The sequence below is a fragment of the Panthera leo genome, chromosome D3 (genome assembly GCF_018350215.1).
Source record: "Panthera leo isolate Ple1 chromosome D3, P.leo_Ple1_pat1.1, whole genome shotgun sequence".
Taxonomy (NCBI): domain Eukaryota; kingdom Metazoa; phylum Chordata; class Mammalia; order Carnivora; family Felidae; genus Panthera; species Panthera leo.
In genome coordinates, this window is record NC_056690.1 from 90138775 (window position 1) to 90158933 (window position 20159).

A 20159-nucleotide genomic window follows, 5' to 3' on the forward strand; every position below is an offset into this window, starting at 1 on the left:
TTATTTCATATATTTCATATATGTTGGGTTTTTTTCTTTGTTTTCGGTGGGAAGGGTAAGTCCTTTTCATTCCATTTGTAAAATTCTGCATCAATCAGGCATTTAGAACCAGTAATATGTATATATGTATGTGTGTGTATGTGTGTGTATGTGGTTATACTAAGAAAGTTAAGGGATTCGTTATGGTGATTTGGTCTTATACAACTGTGGAAACAGTTTCAACCAGTCTCCGTAAGGTACTGTCATTTCATTTGATGTTGGATCTTGAAACTGTCTGTAGGACAGGTAGTTGAGAGGTGAGGAAAGACCCAGAGTGGGGAGTACAGAGTAAGGGGACTTGCGAGCATGAACTGGGGCCCAAGAGCACAGACTGAATCCTTCATTGTCTCTCACATTGATGAGAGGCATGCATTTCCGCAAAAGCTGGTCTTTTCCTCAGTCATTCAAACGTACCCAGTTAGTCCAGCAGTCCAGCAGAAGCTGGTGGAAGACCCCCAGTTCACGGAGAGGAGAGTAGCGTTGGCGTGTTGGTTGTTGCATTATGACAGATGATCTTGGCAATGAATTACAACATGTGTGAGCCTTGCCCCACTTCTGTATTCCATGTGTCCCACCAGAGTCTCTCTCATGGCCTTTCCTACTGGGTGAATCCTAGGAATAGGGATCTGTGGAGCATAGTTTGGTCCGACCCTGTCGTCCTCGTACAGAGCACCTGCGGTGTTCCCCTTGCCAACCTTGCACTTGTACATATCCTCTTAATTTGCATTTAATTTCTAACTAAAGGGACCCCTGGGTGGCTCAGTTGGTTAAGCATCCGACTATGGCTCAGGTCATGATCTCACGGTTCCTGAGTTTGAGCCCCACGTCGGGTTCTGTGCTGACAGCTCAGAGCCTGGAGCCTGCTTTGGATTGTGTCTCCCTCTCTCTCTGCCCCTCCCCCGCTCTGTCTCTGTCTCTCTGTTTCTCTCTCTTGCTCTCTCTGAAAAATGAATAAACATTAAAAAAATTAAACAAAAATTGTAACTAAAGATGGAAATAATGTTCTGCATCTGCCCAACGTGGTACATGATGCAGTCTACAGCCAACAACATGCTAACTTCCTGAATAGGATAGACAGTCTGTCTTTGTCTTTGGAATATTTTTTCTTTTTCTTTTTCTTTTTTTCTTTTTTTTTTTTTTGATATTTTGTATTTTTAGAGTATGATCAGGGTGAGGAGCAGATGGCAGGACTGGGAGGGGTGGGTGGGGAGGGAGGGAGGCAGAGAGGGAGAGAGAGACAGAGAGAATATCCCATGCGGGCTCTGCACTCTTAGCCCAGAACCCAAAGTGGAGCTTGATCCCATGACCCTGGGATCATGACCTGAACTGAAATCAAGAGTTGGATGCTCAACTGACTGAGCCACTCAGGCGCCCCTCATTCTTTTTCTAATTTACATTCCTCTTTGCTGTCTATCACTTAAGTAAACTTTGTTAAGACACCTTATTTCAGATGATAAAGAAATTTTAAAAGGAGAACAAAATAATCCTGACTTTATTATTATAAAAATTCCTTAAATGTTTCTTATTTCAATTGGTTCACTCAGTTATTATAAAAATTCCTTAAATGTTTCTTATTTCAATTGGTTCACTCGGTTTATTATACATTGTTATAGGGAAGTAATTCAGCCAGAACTCTTATTAATTGACACTTCTGTATTTCTCCTATGCAGCAGTAATTGATGATGATGATTATCTCCCAGAAGCACTGCATGTTTTTGATATGCCTGCTGAATCATTAAATAAAGATTAAATTCTATTCTATAACATTTTATTATTAAATGTTTTCTATTGTGTTCTAATTTTTTGCATAATTGTGTTCCACAAAAGATATTTATCTTAACTATATGTAAGCCTTGATACAAGATACAGATTACCCCTTATCTGTGTGTATCTCATAATGGTGTGTTCATGCCAAATTAGTTTAAAAGTAGATTGTATCATTTTAAAATCTCAATTTCTGGCTCTTATTTATACACAGTGCAATATATTTTGGTTTCCATAAACATACTAAATGTGTATGGCCAGTTTCTACTAATTTTCATGTCAATTGCAACTTAAGTATTCTTGTTTACCAAATAATATTTTATTTTATTTTATTTTATTTTATTTTATTTTATTTTATTTTATTTTATTTTATTTTATTTTATTTTATTTTTTAACGTTTATTTATTTTTGAGACAGAGAGAGACAGAGCATGAATGGGGGAGGGTCAGAGAGAGGGAGACACAGAATCTGAAACAGGCTCCAGGCTCTGAGTGGTCAGCACGGAGCCCGACGCGGGGCTCGAACTCACGGACCGCGAGATCATGACCTGAGCGAAGTCGGCCGCTTAACCGACTGAGCCACCCAGGCGCCCCCCAAATAATATTTTAAAAGCAGTAATTGAAAAGCACCCCTCTACCCCCAAATTACCATGATATCAGAAGTGCCTGTACTAAGGCACCTTGGAAATGGTGGTGTTGGATAGGTCAGCACTGTGTACTGGTGAGTTCTCTACTGCAAATGACCAGAGTATGTCTTAGGGAATAGGAGATCTCAAATGGAACTTCGAGTCAACTGTCTTCTGGTCCCTGTGGGCCCGGCCCTTCAGTTCCCTTGCGGAACTGGAACCAGGGGCTGGTCGCCACTCCTCCACTGACATCCGCTTCATTTCCTGTTATTGTATTATAGATTTACATAAAACATCATCATGGAAGAAATTTGAGGACAAATTACATATACAAGTGGAAATACTTGTTTGGTGGATTTATCGATTGGTGTTTTATTCCTCGACATCAACACCCTGATGTATTTTAGCTTTTGCACATTTAATCAATAAGGACAATACCAGGATTATATGCTTGGGTAGGAAGAGACTCTTAATTTATTAATAGCAATCATATATCGAGACCTTAGTGCATTTCTTGCAATATTCCGACACTTTACTGTATAGGCTTCTATATACTGCATATAGATAGCTTTTACTCTAACCGTTGTTTTGTTTCATTCCACTATGCCCCAATATTCTTATTTGGAAATTGAGGTTAGTAATACTATGTATCTGAAGAATCCAGGCAAACATTCGCCGCTCTACTTGGCCTACAGTGTTCTGTCAACAAAATGGTAATTTGTGTTAGCGTGTGGTTTTCAAACTCGTTTAGCCCAGTGAGGGAGGTCTTCTTGTTCGGGAAGGGCGAAACTGGGACTCAGAGTCTCGTGTGCAAGTGCGAAGCCCGGTGCGTGTCCTGTGTCCTCCTCTTCCTCCTGTTCTGAGGAGGAGTCCTAATTTTTGTCATTGCCACGATGTCGGCCAACAATTCCCGAATGGTCCCTGGGCTCTCAGCACCCCAGGAAGCCCTGCCACACCGCCTGCCACGCAGTCTTCACGGCCAGGGTGAGCTGGTGTCCTCCGCCATGGCCCGGCTGGACTCAGCCCCAGGTCTGTTGCGCTCGGGGCCTTGCTCCGCACTTTCCCCAGCGTGCTGTACGAATTTTAATTTCCCTTGACCGTGTTACCACTTGCCATTTCTAGGGTAATACCTAACAGTAACAGAAGGCCCCACCACTGCTTTGCCACCTTCAGAAGGGTTGAGGCAGCTCCAGGCCAAGGGTTGTGTGTTGAAATCGTTGGGAAACTTTTCAGTGAGGGTGGCTTGTGGTCAGTATCTTCTTGTCACACCCTTCTTTCCCTTCTTCCTTCCCTCCCTTCCTTCCTATGTCCCCCTTCCTTCCTCCCTGTCCCTCCCTTCCTCCAGCTCCTCCACCCTTCCTCGCCTTCTCCTTCCCTGTCTCCCCACTTCCTCTCTCCCCTCCTCCCTTCCTATTCCCCCCTTTCTCCCTCCCTCTTCCTTCCCACCTCCCTTGCTGCCTTCCTTTCTTTCACCCTTCCTCCTTGCTCCCCCTTCTCCCTCCCTCCCTCCTTTCCTTCCTATTTCCCCCTTCTTCCCTTCCCCCTTCCTTCCACCCTTCCTCCCCTTCTCCCTCCCTCCCTTCCTCCCTTTCTTCCACCCTTACTTCTTCTTCCCTCCCTCCTTCTCTACCACCTTTCCTCCCTCCCTTCTTTCCTCCCTCCCTCCATTTCTCCACCCTTATTCCTCCCTCCCCCTTCCTCCCTCTCTTCCACCCTTTTTCCCCTCCTCCCTTCCTCTCTCCCTCCCTCCCCATCTCTTCCCTTCGTCCCTCCCTCCCTTCCCCACTTCTCCTACCCTTCCTCCTTCCCTGCCCTCCTTCCTTCCTCCTTTCTTCCTTCTCTCTCCCACCCATCATCCTTTCCCCCTTCTTCTTCCTTCCTTCCTTCCTTCCTTCCTTCCTTCCTTCCCTCCCTCCCTCCCTCCCTCCCTCCCTCCCTCCCTCCCTGTAACCATCCTGAACCCATCTAGCATTGTTTATTTTGATTCCCTTCTAATTGTCATTTCATCAATTATGGCAATCCTTATTCTATAACTTACCACTAATACAGTTGTTTTACTAAATTCATAGTAGTCTTTGAGACAATGTAAGTGTCGTAACGTCATTGTGTCCTGTGTGTCATTGTTATTAACTGAGCCAGGGCCACATCACTCCTCACTGCAGAGCCTAGATTAGACCCAGGGTTTTCACTCGCAATTTCAGCAAGTGATTCTGTGCTGCTGCCTGTGTTGTTTCATAAACTTAGAAACCAAATACACTTTGTCCTTGATTTCCTTACTTATTTTGGCAAGTGACTTTTTAGTTAAAAAATGCAGACACAAGAACTGAAGAGTAATATATATGAATTTTAATTTGTAAGACGGAGAGAAGCAGTGGTACTCGAGTGCAGTGTGTGGGCTCTGATCAGACAGCGTGGGCTCAAATGCCGAAGGCCACTCACTGGCTGTGCAGCCTTGTGGGGGCCGACTTTTACAGTATGTGCATGGGTTGTTAAAAGTGAGGTTCAGTAAGTTACATATATGTAAAGCACTCAGAACAGAGCTTGGTAATTTCCCTCCCTACAAATAAAACAAAAAACCTAATAGGAGATGGCTTTTGTTACTATTAAGAATGTGGTTAATACTGGAAAATCTACATTTAACGTTCTTGGAAAGGTGTAACACTTATAATTCTGACAATACTAATAGTGATATTCTTATAGGACCCCTTAACAATTACCTCTTGAGAAGGAGGAGTGCTGGGTCTCTGGATATCTCCCTGTCCTCCCCTATAGAGCGTGGGCAATGCCCTGTGGGCATGTGTGAGAGTTTGTGGGTTTATGGCACTACCTCCCGGTTTCTTGGAAGAATATGTCTGATTGCCGTAGCTAACATTGCATTATATCTAAGAGCTCACTGCTGCTTTTGTGCACACAAAGCTTACTTTCAGGAGAGGTGTGACACATAGAAGAGTTTTTGGTTTTTATGAATAAACAAAAGTTTTGTTAAGTTTTGTTTCTTCAGGAAAATAATAATTAGAATTTTTGAATATTAAAGGACATTTGGTCATTTTAAATTTGGGGATGTCGATAATTTGTTTTTGGAGGAAGTGGTTTTATGTAAAATTGCAAGGGCAGATTTCAAATGTGGAAGTTCTGGGTTCTGTGGGATGATTATAACCAAAGGGGCATTGGTATTTCAAGAAATGGTATTGTAAGATACTTGAGAAATCCCGATAGACATAAGTGGTTTGGCCTAGCAATGAATGATCTGGTAACAGAGCTTGAGAACTGTAGTTTTCTTTTCTTTCCTTTACAATTTTTTAAATGTTGATTTAATTTTGAGAGAGAGAGAGACAGAGTGTGAGCAGGGGAGAGGCAGAGACAGAGGGAGACAGAATCGGAAGCAGCCTCGAGGCTCTGAGCTGTCAGCACAGAGCCCAACGCGGGGCTCGAACTCACGAACCCTGAGATCATGACCTGAGCTGAAGTCAGATGCTTAGCCGACTGAGTCACCCAGGCACCCCGAGAACTGTAGTTTTCAAGTGTTAACACCCAATAACTTCTGAGCTTTGGAATAAACAAATCTCATGTAATCATAGATTTTTTTTCTTCATTTGCCACATAAAGTTTTTGATAGATTTGAATTCCTTTGAGAAACTTCAAGTTTTTTTGTGTGTTCATTTAAGTTAATATGCTAATTAATAGGCCAGAGAAGTGGATGGAAAAAACTCTTATGTGAAGTCATGTTTAAAATAATAAATGGGAACCTGTTTACAAATACGTTTAGGATGATATAGAACATATTTCATTTAAATTTTTAAAAAATGTTTATTATTGAGAGAGAGAGACAGAGCATGAGCATGGGAGGGGCAGAGAGACAGGGAGACACAGAATCCGAAGCAGGCTCCAGGCTCTGAGCTGTCAGCACAGAGCCCAGTGCGGGGCTCGAACTCACAAACCACGAGATCATGACCTGAGCTGAAGTCGGACGCTCAACCAACAGAGCCACCCAGGTGCCCAGAACATATTTCATTTAAATGTTACGCTAATGAAGTTTTAATACTTCAGTTAAGTGTTGATTTACTTTGTGCAGCATATTTTACATTTTAGAAACAGCCATACCATGATCTTGGTTTTTGATACTTTGAGAGCAAAATATCTATTTTATCTTGATTTTGTTCATAATAAAACCAATGTGCTCTAACCCCACTGGCCAGTGTTTTAATAACGCTTGGCATCTTTATGTTTATCTCTAAGCATAATTATTTTTGTTAACTGATTGCGTTGTGTTTATTGTTTTATCTGACCTGTTTCACTGGTCATTAATTTTTAGTTTTTATCTTCACCACAGGATAAGTGTATTCTTCTTAAATATTATAAGTACTTTCCTAATCTCTGAATTAAAAAAATGAAAAACTAAAACTTCTATCCTATATCAACTACTTGATTTTTCACTCATTAGTTTCTAAAGAGTCCTGTTCATTTAGAACAGTATTTAATATGCTATAATGATATTCTTTGTGAATACTTCTATTTCTGTAGCATTTCTTTTTCTTTTTTTTCTTGTCTTCACGAGGCATAATCTTCCTTTCGCAGGAGGCACAGAAAGGCAGAAAGAGCTCTGTGTCAAGGCCAGGAGGTGTGAATCTTGATTTTACGTCTTTAGCTTCTTTGCCACATTTTCTTGTAAAAGTCAAAGTCACTTCCCTTCTGGGAGCCCCGGTCCGTGCTCGCTCCGGTCACCCTGGTGGCGGCTGTGCTGCTCATGCAGTCGGTTGTGACAAGGCGCTGAGGGGACACGAGTGTGCCGTGTAAAGTATAAAGCAGCATGTTATTTTTCACTATTAAAAATTTTACTGATTGTAGAAAAGCAAAGAATGTAAATAATCTAAAACTAAATCTCATGTTAAGTGAATTTGACTTGTATTTGCTTCACGTCTGTGTTTGTATGTTTTTATGCTAGAGTACAAAAATACATGTGCGTTTATATACACACATGGGATTACATTGTACGTAATGTTTTTGTCTTTTTTAATCTAATATGCCTTGAGAAATTTTCTGTACTTTTAATTGGTGCATAATATCCTAATATAATCATGCCATTACTATTGAGCATTTAGGGTCTTTTTATTTTTCAGTTGGAGTGCAGCTTTTTTCCCTTCATTTCCAATTCTTTCTTGAGGGTATATTCCAAAAATTGGGATAACTGGTTCAGATGACTATTGAAGACTGATATTTGCTCGCTTAAGGCTTGGTGCTTTATTCAGTTCAGTAGGGAATCATAAAATGTTTATGACTGAGGTGCAGTATGAACATATTTAGGGACAGATGATGTGATGGTCGAATACGGGGTGAGTTGTGATGGAGAGCACCTTGATGCTTTCACACTCTAACACGGCTTGTTCTAGTGCAATCATAGGAGAATGAGAGAAGTATGTAATGTCTTGATAGGGAACAGTTGTGACCCAAACAACAGATGATTCATGAACATGAGGATATGATTATTGAATTGGGCACGTGGTACAGGTGCTGGAATCAGGGAAGTTTGGAGAGACCGTTAGTGAGGGAAGGTCATGACTGGGGTCAGGCCTGCTTGAAGGTATTGTCAGTTCAGAGAAGGAAAACATGCCGCAGGAAAGGCCATGGTGGAGGTACGTATTTCAGACTCATCCACAACGGGGTTACGCTTGGTGCCCAGAAAGGAATTAGTATGAAGTAATTCGAAGTAAGAATGGTAATGTCATCCCGTGAAGGTAAGAGGAAGGACAAGAGTTGACAATAGTGGGAAGCAGGGAGCGTTCAGGGATGGTTGAGAACTTGTGCAAGAAGCACGTAATTGGAGATTTCAGGAAGTAGTCATGATCAGCACGTTTCCACTTGGAGGGTTCACAGTAAAAGCTGCTTCTTTCTCTGTATATACTGTGATTTTTTTTATATAAAACATGCTTGTATGCCACTTGAAAACATACAGTATTTTAGAAAATGAAAGGATACATTCAGTTGTTGTAGTGAATACTCATTACCTAAGAGTAGCGTTATATTTGAGATCCTCTGTATATTTCCTTTCCTGGCCATCAGGAAGTATACCCACCATATTTCTTTGTGTGTTTACTTACTTATTTATTTATTCTTAAAGTTTTATTTATGTATTTTGACACACACACACACACACACACACACACACACACACGGGACATGTGGGAGGGGCAGAGAGAATGAGAGAGAGAGAGAGAGAGAGAGAGAGAGACAGAGAGAGAGAGAATCCCAAGCAGGCTCTGTACTGCCAGCACAGAGCCCGATACAGGGCTTGAACCAGCAAACTGTAAGATCATGACCTGAGCCGAAAGCAAGAGTCTGACGCTGTACCAACTGAGCTGCTCAGACGCTCCTTTACTTATTTATTTCCTAGTTTTGTGCCCCAGAGGAGCTTGGATTTAGTGATGTCCCAGTAGCAGTCATCATAGGTAGCACCTAGATCTTGCTTTGTAAATACCACTCCTTACTATAAGAAACTGGGGCTGAGTCCAGTCAGGGAAAAGACATGGTGAGCCTGGAACATCTCACGCTGGAAAATAAGGAAATGCTCAGGCACCAAGAGGAGTGATGTCAAAAGGACTTAGTAGCTAGCTTCAAAGGGCCTCCATTGGCTAATTTTGGGACAGTGTGAGAATCACAAAGCATAATTATGGTAATTGATTGTGAAACATGACATAAAAGTGAAAACACAAAAGTCCATTTAAAATGTTCTTGGAAGGGAGCAAGGAGGAGAGCATGAGACAGTGAGGCAGGTGAAAATGGTGAAGTTCTTTCTAGAAGAATGTCATTCTAATAAATGTAGAAGAAATGATAGAATTAGGACATTGTCATTTTGCAACCCTTATTATAATGATTGTGATAGGTAAGATTAACTAATGAACACTGCCGCCACCAAGAGACCGTTGTGGGGGAAGAAGATGGTCATATGTCCCCCAATAGAATCACCTGCATTCTTCGGCTAATGGTCCGGCTTCTTCCACCTTCAGAGCCTGCAGTGCAGCTCGTCTCTGGTCCCGGTCTCGTAGTTCTATCTCTCTCTCTGCCTCCTTTCTTCTGCCTTCCTCTTCCACTTTTAAAGGACACTTGTGATTGCCTTGAGTCCACCTACATAGTCCAGGATAATTTTCCTATTTTATTGTATTTATTTTATTTTTTAATGGTTTTATTTATTTTTGAGACAGAGAGAGACAGAGCATGAGCAGGGAGGGGCAGAGAGAGAGAGAGAGAGAGAGAGACAGAATCCAAAGCAGGCTCCAGGCTCCAGCTGTCAGCAGAGAGCCCGACGCGGGGCTCGAACTCATGGACTGTGAGATCATGACCTGAGCTGAAGTCAGACGCTTAACCCACTGAACCACCCAGGCACCCCTGTTATCTCATTTTTAAAACTTTCTGAGATATGGATTTCTGCCCCCACGCTACAAAGTAGGAAGGAGAGGATTAGCGTGATTAAAAAAAAGAAATGTGTGGGCTCCACTCCCATGGTAAGTGGTAGAGTAGGCCCTGCTCTCATTGCTGACTGCAAAACCCGTGCCTTTTGAAGTGTACATCCGGTCATGTTCATGTCCTGTTTCAGTGTTCCTCAGACTCTACAGCAGCATTTTCTTAATCGTGTCCTGAAGACAGAGTTCTAACAGATGTTCGTTCATCTTTATGACAAAAATATGTAGCCGTCCAGTAGGTTCAGAGAGAGCTGCACACATCTCCCCTCCCTTTCTTGGGCCTCCGTGCTCACAGGCTCCTTCCGACTGGGAGGCTGCAGTGTCTGACTCTCCCAACTCAGTGTTGCCTGGTGAGGCTTCACACCCCGCCCTCCAGCCCTCCCCTTTCGGAAACATCCCTATGACCATCCTGCAGAACAGTCATCTGCAGGATATTTGGCAAATGTTGAGAATCTGGATAAAATCTAAAGCTTTTGGCATGACTCATAGGATGCTTCGTGATTTAGAACTCTGCTGTTTTTTTTTTTTTTTTTTCCTTTGTTATCTCAGATTGGTACCTAATTCTCTAGCAATCTTTCTCGACCTTTCTGTGTTACCTCTTTCCCCATTGCGTGTCCTGGTCCGTGGGCCTGGAATCTGCACGCCTTGACCCGTTTAACTGTTGTGCTCCGAGGCCTCTTTGGAACCTCGGAGTGGCTCCCGCTCTCTGTGGTCTCTGCTCGCGATCTTGGCGATTGCACCTAAACATTCTTCGTCATTGCTTGCTCCTCTCCTGTCTGTTCCATGTGTAGCCCTGAGTGCTGTTTACTTTGGAGTCCCCGGTGCTTACTGATGGTATTAAAAGATGTGAACCTTTTAATTCGTGTTTGAATCGAATCACTTTGAATTGCATTGTAGCTCCTATGAACGTGGGGTTCCTACCACATTGCTAACTTGGCTAACTTCCTGCTAACGTGGCCTGATTACAGAGAGGTGCTGGCCAGTGGGAATGAGGTCGATTATCGGGAGGGGGGTAGTTAGGCCTTGAACCTTTGAGTTTAAGGTGGTTAAGAGCTAAAAGTGGCAAAGATTTGTATAATGTTAAGAATGTGTGAGTCACCATGCTCTGTGCTGTGCAAACAATGATCGTGTTCTCCCCATCACATCCTTATTAGGTAGGAACAGTCACTGCCATCTATTTGATATATGAGGAAACCGAAGGCACCTTGTTAAGTCACATGTCTGAGCTTACAGGGTGAATTAATGCTGGACTGCAAGTGACACCAAGAAGTTCAGGTCCAGAGTCACATGTCTTGGTGGCAGTGCTGGGAAGGGGTTGACACTGGACACCACCTGTGAGACGTCTCCGTGTAGCTTGCGTTCTGGGCAGTGGTTAGGGGTGTGTGTGCATGGGTGTTGGGGGCCCCGCTGGAGACCTGGGTAGGGGACTCGGATCCCTCAGTAAGACCTAAAGAGGATGTACGTGGGCTTGCCTCATAGTCGTGTGTTAACAAGTCCTGCAGATTCTTGTTGACCTACTGTGTTAATGTGTTTGGATTTTAACTGCGGAAAAGCACACACGTTCCTCTTTCCTGTAACCTGTGTGGCCTGCGTTGACCTGATGGTCAGAAATTCTCACACAGTTAGGTATTATATACCCTACAGGCCTGTCTTTGAGGAGCATGTGCCCTTGTCAGAGAGGCAAGGGACACAGAAATAACATGGCAGAGACTCAGGAGGCATACGGCTGCTGCTCGTCTTGGCTTGAGGCCGGGAGGAACACGGCCTGTGCACAGCTGACCTCTGCCCCCCGCCCCCCGTTAAACATCCTGACTTGCTGTGTGTTAGAGGCTCTCGCGTGCTGTGGCTCTAGGTTTCTGTTTCACATCCCTTTCCCCAAATTCATGACACTGTTTTATTTACTTAAATAGATCAATCAGATAGTCTTTGATGACTCTGAAGTGGAAATCATTCCGCAGTGATACGACCTAAGGGACTGAAGGAAGAGGCTGTGATTAGGTCGACGTATCGTGTAGGAGAAATCGGTTTAAAATTAGAAGTTAAAGTAAGAAATATTTGTACTGAAAAGTAGAAATCTATAGCTAGGATGTAAATGTTATTACTGTGCTGCTCTTTTGACATCAAAAGCAATTTTAAGTGATGCTATTTCAGGCAATTATAGATACTTGGAAATCAATCATATATAGAAAACACTGTTTTTATTATTTCAAGGTGTTCCTTCAGATTGTCAGGCATTTGCAGGTGGACGACCTCAGCGAGTGTATTCTAGCGTGCACCTCGCCCTTGACCTCCAGGCCAGCAGGTTCCCCTCTTGTTGGGTGCCTCCCAGAGTCTTCTGGCGGCCCCTGCCCTCGTCCCCTCCCTCCGTCTACTCTGCGCCCAGCAGCTAGAGGAATCCATCAGAGTGGGAGTCAGACGTGTCCCACTAGTGTTCAGACTGGGCTTCCTTTCTCACTGGAGTGTGAGCCTGGGCTGTCTGGCCTGTGAGGTTGTTGCTCTCAGGGACACCACACGGCCTGCCCTGCCCTATCCTGCCTTCCCCTGCCTTCCCCTGCCCTTCCACCTGCTCAGCCCTTGCCCCTTCCTCCCCTCTACCCTCCCCTCCAGGAGCAGACCCCACACTAGGCTCATACTCAGCTGTCCTGGCTGCCCTTCCTTCTGTGGCCTGCTGTTCCCTGCTCTGTCCCCTGCTAGTTCCTTGCCTCCTTCCCTCATAAGCCACGTTCTGGAGCCTCCAATATAGAATTTTGATTCCAATATAGAATTCAGATCTTCCTTCTTCTTTTTGTTTATCCTCTTATCAGTATTCAAGATGCTTGTTCTTTTCTGTTTCACTAGTGTTAACATTTTCTGAGGTAGGACTCGTAAGTGTTGTCCTGTGTGCATCGCATCTGTCTAGAACTGTTCCTTACCAAGCACGGGACTTGCTGTGTGCCCCCAAGAGTGCAGCGGGCTGGGTGCATCCTGTTGGAGGCTACAGGTGATGGAATGAAAGCTCCGTGAAGGCGCAGCTCTGTCTGATGTGACATATTCGTGCGCTACACAGGAAGTGATCAGTAAATGTGGGGAAACACGATGGAGGCCAAAAGGCAGAAGTATTCATGAGGAAGAAGGCATTTCACTTGTATCACTTTTCAAATTTGTGGCTATTTTTGTTTTATTTCTGATGGTATCTAGATTTTAAAATTTCCAAAGCAGTTAATATGCTAAAGATATTAATGCAGTGCTATGAAGATGGCAGTGAAAGCTAGAAGACATTCAGTAATCGCAAATTGTTTGCAATGTTTTGTTCATGTAAGTTGGTAAGATTATTTTAGCCATGTTTGAGTTACATTTTTTAATTGAGGATGATACTGAGACTTTGATGCTACTTGTACTTTGTATAGACCGAATTTAAAGACTTTATATGTCAAGTCAGATTTCAGTTGAATGGACATTTTACATTTGGCTGTAATTGAGCTATATTTTAGTATTATAAATTTTTCCCATAATAAAAAAATTGTTATTCCTCCAAATATTTAGTGTTACATTGAGCAGATAATTGAGAAATTATATTAGGTAGAAGCTTTCTCTCGCTGTGTACTTTAGTTTGCTCCCCTGTGCAGGGTAATATTTTTGTTTCCAGTCTTAAAACTTAAACATTTTAATTAATAAAATTTTTTTTCATTTAGAAACTGCACTGTGGTTCTAAGCTCACGTCTCTTAAATTATACTTGGTCATGTAAATAAGCTTTGCTTTGCAACTTTGGGTTCTTAGCCTTTGCTCTTTGCTATTAGCTTTATGTTTTTTTAATTATAGGAAAATAGAGGACAGTAGGGAAGTTATGCCTTAAATGGACTGTTGTTATTACTGCATTCTTTTTTAAGGAAATGAAAAATGTTATTTATTTTGTCCAAATCAAGCAGAAACAAATATAGAATATCTTGTACCATTATTCTTGCTAAGCATTTAATATCATCACTCTTTGATTCTTTACATGTAATCATTTTTCCATTTTAATGATTGATAGCGTGATCAGTTATTTATAGTTGTAAAGCATGTATTGTCCATATCTATTACCTAACATATAAAAAAGAATGAATGTCATTTTCAGTGTATACACATACATTATTTGAATAATGAAGTCACAGTCATTTAAAAAATGCAAATACATTGTTTTAGCCTCAAAACTGAGGTTCCCTAATATTATAGGAAAATAACCAAAATAGACCAGAAATGGGGGAAAAAAACACACACACACACAAAAGAGGCATTCACAGTTTTAGAAATTGTTTCAGTCTTAGCTTTTGACACGTCTCTTCCAGAAGGCCGCAGTACGTTATAGTCTTACATTGCCCGTTTGTGCAAACATGTCCAGATGAATTCGGTGTTTAATGTTAAGAATCTTATAACATGCCAATTTGATTTGTAGCCCTTCATATCATAGAATGCTAATTAAAATCATATTTTTGCATATGTCATGCCTTTCATGTACATATGCAAATAGATTCTGTTGCCTTTCAGCTATTGGTAATTAACTTTATGAAGGACAGCTGTAATACATAATTAACAAAAATGTTTGCAAGCCCTTTTACACTGGAAGTTATAACATTAAATTTATTATTTTTTTTTTTTTTTTGCTTATCAAGAGAACCATTTTAGTCTGATGCTTCTGAATGAGATCTAAATTGTTTTAAATAATCACACGATGTAATTAAATTGATGTTGTACTGTATTCAGAAGGAGATAACTAGTGTTCCATGGACTGGGTGCTGATTCCTGTCCATTTCATATTTATGAAATCAAAATTGAATTAAGCTGATTTGTGTTTGAAATAAGGTAGTGTGTCAGGTAATACTTTTTGTTTGTTTTAGTTATTGACGTCTTCTTGGCACTTAAGCACATTTTTTTTTTCTTTTTTTGCATGTGCCAGAGACACAATAAACATTTATAACATTTTTAAAAACCTTTTTTCAAATTATTACCATGTTTTCAAGGAAGCTTCATGGAAGCTATTCATTTCCTCTTTTATAGTCCCTTAAATATTTAATAAAATGACATTTTCTCAAACTCATTTCATGATTGAAGTGTGGGATCAACTAGGGGGCAGTGAATGTTATGTTGTGGTATTGCTTTATCTTTCTTCTGATGGTGAAGACAGTGACTAAGCTACAGTCATTGTTTTTGTCCCTGTTCACACACTCAAGTAAGAAAACAAACCATTTAATTTAAATTCACTTATTTCTTCTGGTCTTCAAATATCACAGTATATTTGATCTGTATGCAAGCATCTGGTTTACCAAGAACACCACTGTAATATGCACATTCCTGTTGTATTCATATATAAATGCCTGTTTGAAAATACTTTCTGGACATATTTTTAGTAGAGAGTTATGACTGAATTCTATAATTATTGTTATTTCTTTCTTCAGGGTTGCTTTTGTAATGAAGAAGCACTTAAATACTCATCTGCTAGGCAAACATGGAGTTGGCACCCCCAAAGAAAGGTAATTTTTGTTCATTTTTTAAAATTTAACAAATACAGTTATGTTTTCATTTTAGGCTTTAAGTGCCTTCTAGAATTTTTATCAAGTCAGTTCATCATGTTTGCATTTGTGGTACTCTGTGGTCTAATAATATATTTTATGTCATTCTCCCCCCAAAATTTAATGTCATTTTAATTTTAAAAATTCTAATCTAAAAATATTTGAAAGGATTTAAGGGACTTTGAATTTGTGAAATAATCTTGAAACAGTAGAAAAGTTGATTTAGAGGGGATGACCTCTGCACATGTGTATGAATGGGCTAAAATAAGTATGTAAAAGTAAACTTGGTCTGTTTTTTCCTGTATTTTTATTTTGAGGTTTTAAAATAATATTTTTAAATTCTTACTGTAATTAAACATTGCTGACACTAAAAAAGAAATACATCTTGTGTCATCCCCAAAATAATACTATAGTTGCCATGTCATGAAAAATAACACTACGATTATTATGTCATCAACTGCCAGGCCGCCTTTTCTCTTGCCACTGTGTCATAATTAGCTTCAGCACATATACTTAATTATATTAGGTGAGCAGAAATAGAACAATGTCACCTATCAGGTGAGTTTGGCTACTTCTGAAATTTTTAAATCTGTACAATGTACAGCTCACCCAGAGCTAGTAAAACCCTCTCTTCTTCCTTCACAGACACAGTAGGTTGCCCCCAAACCCTCCGAGATGGCATCTCATCTGTAGTTGCTCCTGGAAACTTTTGGTTTTTAATACTTTTTTAAGATGTCAGTCATGATGCAGATTGTCCTATAGCCCAGGACCTCCCAGGACTTCTTCCTTATTTGTCAATGTTTAATTGCCTTTTTAAAACATTTAAAATGCTCTTACCAATATTTTCTGTGTTTATAAGCAATTTACCTTGACACTTCTTTTGAGGGCATACCGTTTTCTTAGTGTTTTAGTTTGGACGTTACTACCGCCTCAAAATACGGAGTGTATGCCTGCCTCCTTTTTTTTTTTATCTTTGGGTTTCTGGGACTTCTGTTGGTAGCATTAGATTTAATTTGAGCCTGACTGTATGTGTTGAACACCTCCCGAATGCATTATTCTTGAAATTCAAAAAATTCTATATTATTTAAATTATAATTCAAGAATTGTCAGTTATGTTTCTTGAGTGTTTATGAAAGTAGAAACAAAACTTTTGTAAGTACTATGTTTTTGTTGCTTTTACATGCATTATCTCATGTTATTAGCAGTGCATTATTATTCCAGTTTTATAGATCTAAGGACCAAGATTCAGGAATAGGCAATAATTTATTCCATATCTTATAGTGAATACATGTTAGAATTGTTATTATTCTGACTCTAATCCCATTGTTCTTCCTTGTACTAATTATCCACATTGAGAATCTTTATATACAGGTACTGAGGCTATTTTGTTCACAAAATAAATTCCGAATGATGAAAACAGTCTAGGTCATTTAATTAGTAAAAAGAAAATATTTCCTACCATATAACTAGTATATGTTTTGGACTCAAATTATATCATTTTGCCTTTTATTGAGGAATTGTAAAGGGTGAAGTAAGTGTTCATATTGTTTCATACTAATGAAAAATTGGGCACCTTACACATATTTTCATCCTTGAAGCCCTTAAGAGCAGTAGAAACCTCCTATGTATCATGACAAGAAATTGAAAAGCCAGGTGTGCTATTTGGTTTTCCATTTACCTGACATGGTTTGGTCCTAAAATCAGAGAATGAATCTCAGGTGGGGAAAGCACGTCCCGTCTTTGGGGCCGTAACCCCCTACGCAGTCCAGGGTGCAGGCCCCACCTCAGCTGTACATCTTCCATTGAATTGCTGTTTCTATTAAGACCTCTGTGTCTCAGAACACTTGTTTCCGGTATGTGTTTTCGGGGTGCTCCCTCTCACTGCATAGAAATGCGACGTCAGAAAGCCAGGGCCCCAGCGGCAGTGTCGGTTTCCAGTAGATGTGTGTAGCTGGGGAAGGTCCTGTTTAAGTAGCAAAATCTAGCCTGGTCGGTGCCAAAGGGCTCTTTTCTTCCATTCCACCTTCCTCCCTGCCTTGGCGAGGGAATTGATGGCTGTTAATGGTTTTAGGAAACAAAGAAACTCTTTATCAGCATGTTGAACCCTCACTTTGGGCATTACTGTTCTCAAAATTGAGTTAAACCTTTTTTTCTTACCTATTTAAAACATTAATGCCTTGGCTATAGTTTTGCAAGCTTGCTATATTTTAATTTATCCAGGACAAAATAATCAGCTTACTTTTTTATGTTTTAAATTTGATTCTCCCCTCTTATGCGTTGCATATTATAGCAAATAGTAATAGAAGTTAGCCAAATAGGCTGTGACAATTAAATTAATAATGCATTTTGTTTGCAAGTATTTAGGCCTTGTGCTTTGACTGATGTATGCAAAAATGATAATTTATTACCAATAAATTCATGTACTTGCACTGTAGTTTGATGAACCAGTAATTTTTGTCAGCATGACTGTCATTAGCAACAGTAATTTAGATAATTTCAAATATATATGTTTTGACTTCATGAGTACCTGAAGTGGTGGCCTGTGTGAGAACATCGTTTTTTGTCCCTAAATTTGCCTGAACTTATTTTAAGGTAGTACATTATTACTGTGTTTCTGAAGTCTCATACACTTAAATATCAAGAACTCAATATAGCTACATCTGATTCACGTTCCAAAATAATAAATTCCAATTAATTTTCAAATTCATTCTAAAGTATTTCCTATTTTAAATAAGTAATTCTGTTCTTAATATAGTAAGCCAAAGTATCTTTATGACTCTTTGAATTTGCTAATAGTAATCTAGAAAACGAGCCTGTGCACAATTACGCAACTGAAACAGCCATAATAAGTCTATCTCTTGTGAAAGCCAGGCGCATGTAACAACAGAAGGAGATGGCCTTCCTAGTTCAGTGCTTGTGTGGATCTATAGGAGGAGGGAAAGGGCTCACTGGGAATCTCTGAATTTGTGGTGTCCAGGCAGCATCTCAGGAAGGCTCCTAAGCACCCCCAGCTACTTTCACCCAGAGAATTTTAAATTGGATCCATGCATTAGACAGTCTAAGAGCTAAATAATTTCCTGATCAAAGGAAGTGTACCTGTTTTTTCGATTTATTAATGGGTATCTACATCACAACCTTAGTGAAGCCACTTTGTAGGCCTCTACTCAGGTTCTCAGTCTCTGATAGAGCATTATCGTCACATGACTGTGGGGGGTGTTTAGGCCCTAGGAGCCGGGAAGAGGCAGGGGGTCAGGGGTAGGCTCAGGGCTAATTAGTGCTTTTGTTCCAGTGAATGGGTTTCCCCCAGGCCTCCTTCAGATTCTTGAGCTGTGAGATTTGTGTTGGCCCTATCCCCTTTTATCAGACTCTTGGGATTGTGGTTAGCCATCTTGCTTTTAATGGTACCTTTGATCTTATTGCTAAGTAAAATCTTTCCCCCACACTTTTATACATGCCAGGTGTTACCTAGACTAAATGGTGGGGTAGAAATGCTCACAACTCTGATACTTGGTTCTAATTTCTTGTGACGCATTGTGACCAGACGTGACATGGTGTAGGCCTTTGGGGTCTACCTGGTCTCCTTTCCTTTCTCCCTCTTCTCATAAACTTTTATGTTTATATGTTAAAATTTTATGAAAACATCATTATTTCCTGCTTTTCAGTTTAGATGGAAAACATCACTCTTTTTCTTGAAACATGAAAGTATCCCAGACTGAAACAGTCCTGGGAAAAGCATATATACTTGCACAGGGAGTTGCCTTTGAAGCTTTGCTGGCAGTGGTTTGCGTTGATTAGAAACTTAAGTTGCTTTTAAATGAGAAAATAATACCTTTTTATAAAAACTGTGAATGACATATATTTAAACAGACTCAAATTTTTCCTCTCAGAAGAGGATGAGGTTAATTCGTTATTGTCACTTGATTGTCTGTTTTTAAAAGTTACCTTGGGCTAAGTTGGCACGTGATTCTTTAGTGAAGGACCAGAATCTTTCTTCGTGTTTGTGCCTTGTGATTTTCTGTGGGGTAAATACTGTTTTCTGTCACTGAAATGGGTAGCTTATTCTCATGGATACACTGAGATACTTTACTTTGTGCTATATGCCCACCTTAGATCTCCATGGAGTGTTCTTTCTCCAACTTGTGGGTCACACTGTATGACTGCTGGCCTTGGGCCGTCTCTCCCCACCCCTGCTGCTTGTTGGCCTTCCCTCTTATTTCTTCTCTTACTCGAATGGTTAGCAGAGTTTCCTTTCTGCCCTCCCTGATTCATTCTTTCTTTCTTTCTTCTTTCTTTCTTTCTTTCTTTCTTTCTTTCTTTCTTTCTTATTTTGGCCTGATTTAGGAAAAATAAAGTGTTTATGGGCTCTTCTGTGATTAAAAAAAAATATATATATACACACACACACCAGAAATAACTCTTGAGCCACAGTGGAGGAAAACCTGTCTTCTTTCCATCGTGGCTTGCTCTTTTTAACGAGTGGGAGATTGTCCTATTTTAATGACTCCATATTGCGTGAGCTCAGGACTCTTTCTCTGTATTTTCCCATTTCTCCATCTGCAGACAGTATCCAGTGTAGAATTAGTGTCCTGTGATCATTTGACATGGTTTTATTGTGAACAAGTGGGATTGAACAGACAGATGGCCCTTCTAAATAATTACTTCTACGTGGAAAGATAGATAGAAGTCACATCAATTCATCTAAAGCCAAGGTTATTTATTATTTTTAGAAAATTTCCTTTTATACTTTACTG

At 40.4% G+C, this 20159-nt stretch overlaps 1 protein-coding gene across 6 annotated transcripts in view; it reads left to right on the plus strand.

The window, feature by feature from the left end:
* The window catches only part of ZNF407 (zinc finger protein 407), a 454530-nt gene that overhangs the window by 158989 nt on the left and 275382 nt on the right, over nucleotides 1–20159 (plus strand). For 5 of the 6 annotated variants that reach the window (XM_042911180.1, XM_042911184.1, XM_042911183.1 and 2 more), the window contains exon 4: nucleotides 15295–15369. In XM_042911180.1, coding sequence (XP_042767114.1) covers nucleotides 15295–15369 — 75 coding nt within the window. Of the gene's footprint in view, nucleotides 1–15294; nucleotides 15374–20159 lie in introns of those variants that run through there. The other variant, XM_042911185.1, reaches the window with a different exon arrangement.